The sequence below is a fragment of the Heteronotia binoei genome, chromosome 15 (genome assembly GCF_032191835.1).
Source record: "Heteronotia binoei isolate CCM8104 ecotype False Entrance Well chromosome 15, APGP_CSIRO_Hbin_v1, whole genome shotgun sequence".
In the NCBI taxonomy this organism is placed as follows: domain Eukaryota; kingdom Metazoa; phylum Chordata; class Lepidosauria; order Squamata; family Gekkonidae; genus Heteronotia; species Heteronotia binoei.
The window spans coordinates 17,407,879-17,416,516 of NC_083237.1; the positions used below are offsets into that span (position 1 = coordinate 17,407,879).

Sequence of the window (8,638 nt, forward strand, 5' to 3'; positions counted from 1 at the left end):
AATGAGAGAAGGCGCAGTTAGAGGTCAATGTCCAGAGAGGGAATGTGAGGGCCACCCAGCTGCCAAGAGATTTCCCTGGGAAGCTGGATCATGAGTGTCTGTTCCCGTTGTCACCTTGTCTCCTCTGAATGGGAGGAGCTCCCCAGCCCGTGGGCAGAGAAAGCTACTCCCCCTGAGGCCAGAGTGACAACTCCTGCCACAGAACCTGGGGCCCGGGGTCACCACTTGGGGGTAAATGGACTAGATGAAAAATAAAGGAGGTGAAATACGCATTCTTGCTTCTTCGTGGAGAAGCCAGCTGTGATGAGGGTCTTAAATTAAATCAAGAACCAAAAAAGGTAAGAAATAAACGTAGCAGAGGGCCAATTGTTAAAACCTCATATATACTTGTTATAATAAAAATACACATATTAATTAAAATTATATTAATTATTTATATATATATATATATATATATATATATATATATATATATATATATATATATATATATATATATATATATATAGGCCCATTGAAAGCCTTGTAACAAAATACGAATGACATATACACAATGATGATGATGATAATGATGATATTGGATTTATATTCCACCCTCCACTCCGAATCTCAGAGTCTTAGAGCTGCTCACAATCTCCTTTCCCTTCCTCCCCCACAACAGACACCCTGTGAGGTGGGTGGGGCTGAGAGGGCTCTCACAGCAGCTGCCCTTTCAAGGACAGAGTCTCAGAGCGTCTCACAATCTCCTTTCCCTTCCTCCCCCACAACAGACACCCTGTGAAGTGGGTGGGGCTGAGAGGGCTCTAAAAGCAGCTGCCCTTTCAAGAACAGAGTCTCACAGAGGCCCACAATCTCCTTTCCCTTCGTCCCCCACAACAGACACCCTGTGAGGTGGGTGGGGCTGAGAGGGCTCTAAAAGCAGCTGCCCTTTCAAGGACAGAGTCTCACAGTGGCTTACAATCTCCTTTCCCTTCCTCCCCCACACAGACACCCTGTGAGGTGGGTGGGGCTGAGCGGGCTTTCACAGCAGCTGCCCTTTCAAGGACAGAGTCTCACAGTGGCCCACAATCTCCTTTCCCTTCCTCCCCCCCAACAGACACCCTGTGAGGTGGGTGGGGCTGAGAGGGCTCTAAAAGCAGCTGCCCTTTCAAGGACAGAGTCTCAGAGCAGCTCACAATCTTTTTTCCCTCACAATCTTTTTTTCTCACAATCTTTTTTTGGGATACGAGTTTAATAAAGTTGCAGAGATTTTTCTGTTAGGATTACAAATGGAAAAATTTCCAAAAGAAGACAGAACTTTAATCTGGTACTTGCTCTCAGCTGCTAGGACATTGTATGCGCAGTTGTGGAAGCAAGAAAAAATACCAGAGAAATGGGATTGGATTATAAATGTTATGTCATGGAGTGAAATGGACAAATTAACAAGAATATTAAAAGACTATGACTTAGAAGTTTTTAAGATGGAGTGGAAGAATTTCAGAAGATATGTAGAAAAAGTGTGGAAAATAAAAGGACATTGGACAATCTTTGATAATGATTAAGTTTTTAAAACAAGAATATAACTTTTGGTTTTTTAATAGTTAAGGGTACCTTTAATATTTGTGTTTTTTTAAGTAAATAACACTGGTGGGGGTCAAGTAACGGGGGGAGGGGTGGGGGAAAAGTAAGATATGGGGTAGATAAATTTTTCTTTTTTTAAGTTGTAAGATAAAGATATAGATTTGCTACCATATGTTACCAATAAAAATTGTTTATGCAAAAAAACCCCCACCAAGTTTGAGGTACAAATAGGCACATATTACAAAGAACTCTTACAAAGAATTAGCAAAGAATATAACAACATGTTGTCAAAGGATTTCATAGCCAGAGTCCATTGGTTGTGGTAGAATTTCTGGGCGGTGTGGCCGTGGTTTTGGAATTTTGAGACATGATGTTTTGCCCGTGACTGTGACTGGCATCCTCAAAGGTGTAACGCAGAAAAAGAAAGCTCCCACAAGATAATGACTCAGCCCTACCCTACCTTCCTGAGTAGATACAAATTACCTGCCTACCAACTTCTTCTCAATTTGACGCAGAGAGAACTCCAGTTTTCGGGGTTACACCTCTGAGGATGCAAAACGTCGGGTCTCATCATGGCAAGACCATGGCCACACAGCCCGGGAAATCTACAACAACCATTATAACAATACTGGACCAAAAAAGGAATTTTCCAAAGAGAGATCAGTAGGCACAAGACAGGAATGTTCAAGAGACCTCTCAGGAATAAATCATGCATCCAGTGCATATGCACGGGTGGTAAAAGATGTTACTGTTGTCTGTCTTCCAGTTCTGGTCCAGAAAGTAATGCTATATTCCATTATTCAGAGCCAAGACATCGACAGAAGGCAGCAAGAGGAACAGGAAGAAGAGGAAGCCTCTCAGGATAGTCGAAATGTTGCGGAGGAAGGGGCTGTAGACGAACCTTTGCTTTCTAGTTCCCCAGAGGAGTCTTCGCCTTCGCCAGATGAACAACACAAAGTACCCTTGGAGGTCATAGTAAATGTGGTAAGTCTTAAGAACATAAGAGAAGCCATATTGGATCAGGCCAAAAGTCCATCATTCCAACACTCTGTGTCACACAATGGCCAAAAAATCTAGGTGTCATCAGGAGGTCCATTAGTGGGGCCAGGACACCAGAAGCCCTCCCACTGCTGCATCCCCCCAAGCACCAAGAATACATAGCATCAATGCCCCAGACAGAAAGTTCCAACAAAACGCTGTGGCTAATAGCCACTGATGGACCTCTGCTGTTTATCCAACCAACTCTTGAAGCTGTCTACGCTTGCAGCTGCCACCACCTCCTGTAGCAGTGAATTCCATGTGTTCATCACCCTTTGGGTGAAATAGGACTTATCTTCAAAGGAGAGAGAGAAGCTGGACAGATAAAGAGAAAAGCTAGTTGAATAAGGGGTCGGGGGGGGGAGTGGGGTGAGAGAAGAATTCAGGCAATAATCCTCTCAGTCCTGGAGATCAATAAATGAGAAACTAGAACAAGCAGATGTCTTCTCTGCTCAGACTTGTTGGAGCTCTCCCAGATTATTCCTCAGAACGTGGGGTCTCTATGGCACCAGAGTTAAATCTTGTGTGTGCAAAACATGGTGCCCTACCACTGAGCTATGGGACCTTCCAGAAACATCTGGAGCTGCTTTATGCAGAGTCAGTCTCTAGGCCTGCCCAGCTTTAGTATTGCCAACTCTAACTGGCAGCGGCTCTGCAGACCTTCACAATGTCTGCTGTTGCCTGAAATTCTTTAAATAACCTGAGACCTGCTGCATGGAAGTCTTGGCCTCTGACCATGGAGAAATGGGCCCTGCTTCCTATCAAATGGTTGCTGGGAAACCAGGTCAGCTTATGGAGTTGCCTCATGCCGACTCAGAGAGTTGGTCCATCTGGCTCAGCATTTTCCATTGGCTCTCCACCTGCAGGGCCAGCCCTCTCCATTAGGCATCCCTAGGCCACTACCTAGGGTGCCATCCAGGGGGGGGTACTGGGCTGGGTCCTCCCCCCGCCCTCAGCGAGGGAAATGGGTGAGCACGGCACCTGCACCTCAGAGTGCATGTGCTGCCTGGCTACCGTCACTCAGCCCAGCCACCATCCCTTGTGAAAGCTTCCAGAAGCGATGGCGGACAGGCTGAACGATGGCGGCTGGGAGGCATATGTGCTTTGAAGCGCAGGCGCTAGGCCACACCGTTGCTGTGGTGCTCACCCTCACTGGGGGCGAGGGAGGAGGGGTGCAGGCTGTGGGGTGAGGGGTGGCAGGGTAGGACCTCGCCTTGGGTGCCAGACCCCCTGGAGATGGCCCTGATCCCCTCACAAAAAACATTCCTCTGTCACCTGAAGTGTTTTTTTTTTGTTTCAAATGGTGTTTCCCTTCCAGGTGACCTCTGTCTACAGCCAGGACAGTGATGGGCAGGTGACAGAGAGCCCCCAGACCCCCAGGCCAGAGTCTCCTGACGGTGACTACTTAGCACAAGAGAGCTGCTACCTCACAGACCGCGAAGACCTCCACCAGGACTCTGGTGCTTCCACGGGCTACTTCCCTTGCTACCTCACCTACAGCAATCTCCCCCCCTACCAGTCTGAGAGTGACGATGAACTTCCAGACCCCCCGGCCAGTCCTGAGGCCAGCCTCCAAGTTGAGGGCACTTTGCAGGACAAAGCCAGCGAGAAGGAAGGAGGAGTGGAAGGCAGCCCCAGAGGGGAAGAAGCCAAGGTGAAGAAGCCCCACCCTGGCAAATGGTCCTGGCTGCCCAGCCCGCAAGGGGCTTTGGGAATGCACAGCGAGGGAGGTGCTAGAGGCAAACTCTAGAAAGTCTGAGGAATGGGGCCTGCTGGCAATACAGGGCCAGTGCAGAGAAGAATGCAAGATGCCTCCTGGTCACATCACACGGAAGGGTTCCAGTGCCAGACCTCTCAGGGAAGTTCTGGAGCAGGGCACAAAAATGTCGGCCCTCTTTTGTTGCTTGTGCCCAGTTCCAGAGATAGATTGCTCCTGTATGCAGGAGTTCTAAATAGTTCACTATTCCATGAATTTGTTGAATTCAGGAGGCCAGTTTTTCTGTTGGTACAGCCTCCCAGCAGAAAGGACCCACGTTGGGTTGCAAATTTAGTGCCTGGCAAAAAACACCTCAGAAAAGACCCAGTTTATGTCAAATGGGGCCAGCCTTTGTTTTTATTCCAAGGGATGCTCATTTTGTGTGGGATAGACGAAGTCTGGAAGATGTCAGCTATCATGTAAAAGAGATTCTAGTCCTCATTGTGCAGAAATTTACTTATTTATAGGGTTGCCAAGTCCAATTCAAGAAATATATGGGGACTTTGGGGGTGGAGCCAGGAGACCTTGGGGTGGAGCCAGGAGGCATTGGGGGCAGAGCCAGGAGCAAGGGTGTGACAAGCATAATTGAACTCCAAGGGCGTTCTGGTCATCACATGTAAAGGGACAGCACACCTTTTTAAATGCTTTCCTTCCATAGGAAATAATGAAAGCTAGGGGCACCTTATTTTGGGGCTCATAGAATTGGACCTCCTGGTCCAATCGTTTTGAAACTTGGGGGGTATTTTGAGGAGAGGCACTAGATGCTATTCTGAAAATGTGGTGCCTCTAACACAAAAAACAGCCCCCCCAGAGCCCCCGATATATCCAGATCAATTCTCCATTATACCCTATGAGAATCGATCTCCACATAGGGAATAATGAAGTGCCTAGCAGACATTTCCCTCCCCCTCCCTGTTTCTGGGGACTCTGAAGTGAGGGACTGGCCTCTTTACTCACGAGTTGCTGCCAACTTCTTCAAAGTAACACAGACACCCCATCCCAAGAGGAAGCCTTTCTGAGCGGAGACTGAAGCCTCTGGAGGGGGAAAGGCACATGGGGGCTGTGGGGGTGGGCTTCCCTTCCCCTGCTGGCCAGCTGAGTGGGGGGGGGAAGGAGCCTGGGAAAGCGGGAGAACCTCCCCCCCGCTGGGACCTGGGGATTGGCAAGCCTACTTATTTATTATATTAGGCTTTTATACTAACCTCCCCGCAAGCTTGTTAGAAAACATCCTTAAAGTGGCATAGCTGGTCAGTGTGGAAGTACAAGGCCACATCTTTTTAGCCTGGGTGAAGGAATATTGTAGAGCTGCAAATTAATGCCTTTACGTAAATGCTGCCTTTGCAGTCCCAGAGTCCATAGAGTATGAGCATCAAAGTGTGACCTGTAAGGGACAAAGCAATGGGCAAAACCAAAACCAAAGCAGGCCACTGCTGCAGTCAGCACAGCCCCCCCCCCCCCCTTCAAGCAGCTGCTTGCTAGAACTCCAGTTCCAAGAATCCCTCCGTTCAGAGCCCTGGCTGTGAGAATGACTTCTCTTCTTCCTGCAGAGTCCGGCAGTGGCCAAGAGAGTAGAGCCAACCCCGTCGGCTCCCAGCTGCCCGTCCGACGCCCCCACGTCCCGCCGGAGCATCACCAACTTTTTTCAGTGGGTCCGCAATGTCTTTAGCCGGTCATCCCTAAGGAGTCAACAGCGCAGCCCAGCTGCAAGAGGCGAAAGGGAGCGCAAAAATATCGGCAAGCGGCTGCGAGGCTGGATCAGGAAGCACCGGGGGCGAGTGCACCCCGACAACTGCTGAGGCGCAGACAGGTCACGAGCGCTCAAACTTTGTGAACGAGGACTTCCTGCTGCTTTTAAACTGTTTACTCATCATGGTTACTGCTAGTATTAGATATAATAAGGCTTGCTGAAGCATTAGTTATGGTAAGGCTTGCTGAAGCATTAGTTATGGAAAGGCTTGCTGAAGCATTAGATATAATAAGGCTTGCTGAAGCATTAGTTATGGTAAGGCTTGCTGAAGCATTAGTTATAGTAAGGCTTGCTGAAGCATTAGTTATGGTAAGGCTTGCTGAAGCATTAGATATAATAAGGCTTGCTGAAGCATTAGTTATAGTAAGGCTTGCTGAAGCATTAGTTATAGTAAGGCTTGCTGAAGCATTAAATATAATAAGGCTTGCTGAAGCATTAGTTATGGTAAGGCTTGCTGAAGCATTAGTTATGGTAAGGCTTGCTGGAGCATTAGTTATAGTAAGGCTTGCTGAAGCATTAAATATAATAAGGCTTGCTGAAGCATTAGATATAATAAGGCTTGCTGGAGCATTAGTTATAGTAAGGCTTGCTGAAGGAATAGTTATGGTAAGGCTTGCTGAAGCATTAGTTATGGTAAGGCTTGCTGGAGCATTAGTTATAGTAAGGCTTGCTGAAGTATTAGTTATGGTAAGGCTGAATCCCACCACTGCACACACCCCTGTTGTAGCCAATTCTCCTGGAGCTTGCAGTAAGCCCTGTAAAAAGAGCCCTGTAAGAGCCCTGTAAGCTCTTGGAGATGTAGCATAATGTGCAAAGGAGTTCCACTTTGGTGTAGCAGTTAAGTGTGTGGACTCTTATCTGGGAGAACCGGGTTTGATTCCCCACTCCTCCACTTGCAGCTGCTGGAATGGTCTTGGGTCAGCCATAGCTTTCGTAGGAGCTGTCCTTGAAAAGGCAGTTTCTGTTAAAGCTCTCTCAGTCCCACCCACCTCACAGGGTGTCTGTTGTTGGGGGGAAGGTAAAGGAGATTGTGACCACTCTGAGATGCAGAGTGTAGGGCAGGGTATAAATCCAATATCATCATCTTCTTCTTCTTCTACTACTACTACTACAAAAGAAGCCCTACTGCCCAGCATGGATTCTTTTTTGCGGGGCAGGGGGAGAGGGTTGCCATCAAGTCACAGCTGAATCCCTCCCCCCAAAAAATTCTGTTTTTATTTTAATTGTAGGTGACCTTGTCGGGATATCAAGGCAAGAGAGGTGGTTTGTCATTTCTTGGCCTCTTCATCACAACCCTGGACTTCCTTGGGGGCCTCCCATCCTCATATTGACCCCCTGCTTAGCTTCTTCGATCTGACAAGACCAGGCCTGCCGGGGCATCCAGGTCAGGACAACATGGACGTTAGCCAATATCTATTTCGGATCGGGTACCAGGGTCCCGCCCAGCCTTCTCTGGAGACCTTGCGCCCTCTCCACCGTTGCCATCTCCTCTCCGTGCCCTTTGGGCGCCTGAGCATCCACTGTGGGGAGCCAATCTCCTTGCCGTTGCCCCTTCTCTACGACAAGATTGTCCGGTGCCACCGGGACGGTTTCTGTTACGAGCTGAACGGGCTTTTCTTGTGGCTGCTGCAGACACTGGGATTTGACACCAAAGCAGTGTCCGGTCATGTCCGGAACCCTTTCACGGGGCACTATGGCCCCCCTATGCACCATATGGTGATTTTGGTCCAGTTGGATGGACGCTCCTTCCTCTGCGATGTCGGTTTTGGGGAAGCCTTTCTAGAGCCACTGGAGTTGAAGCCGGACTCAGAACAAGTCCAAGATGGAGGCATCTTCTGGCTCGGCAATAAGGGGGGAGTTTGGGTCTTGGAGCGCCGGGAAGTTCCTGGCAAGGAAGGGAGACCTTTGTATCAATTCACCCTTGAGGAGAAGAAGCTGGAGGATTTTGCTGACATGTGCCTTTATCACCAGACTTCGCCCAGTTCTATCTTCCCCTGCAAATCCTTCTGTTCCTTGCATCAGGAAGACGGTGGGCGCCTTACCTATATGGGATGGCGTCTCATCTCCACAATGGGGGAGAAACGTACGGAGACCCCACTGCAAAGCTCTGAGATCCCAGCCGTCCTGCGTGAGAAATTTGGGATTCAGTTGGAGAGGGACTTCGAGCCAAAGGATGAAAAGATCATGCCACCTCCTGAAGAAGACTGAGAAGGTAGAAGGGAAACGGGTCTCCGATTTGGACAGCAGGCTAGAAACTGGATTATACATCATCTCTTTGCACACAGGTTTCAGTCTCTGTCAGAACTGATGTCATATCACAGGACCATTGCAGCAGTCTGTTTGAAAAAAAAAATGCTGGTCCTTTACAAAAGCAATTTGATCATTTTTCTAGTGCGGTTTACAGTTTTTTCGAGTTGCACTTAAAGGCCTCGATATAATCTTAAGGACCACAACATGTGAACTTGAATGCATATTGTTAATGAGCGTATGGAAAATTTATTGTGTAAAATTCATTGAATGATTATACAGGTGACTGC

General features: G+C 48.2%; 1 protein-coding gene across 1 annotated transcript; it reads left to right on the forward strand.

The window, feature by feature from the left end:
- The first annotated feature begins 7,496 nt into the window (after window positions 1–7,496).
- Window positions 7,497–8,414, forward strand: LOC132584312 (arylamine N-acetyltransferase, pineal gland isozyme NAT-10-like). Its single transcript, XM_060256168.1, has one exon. It carries the CDS (start codon window positions 7,497–7,499, stop codon window positions 8,307–8,309), a length of 813 nt encoding a protein of 270 aa, XP_060112151.1. The 3' UTR covers window positions 8,310–8,414.
- Window positions 8,415–8,638: the final 224 nt, after the last annotated feature.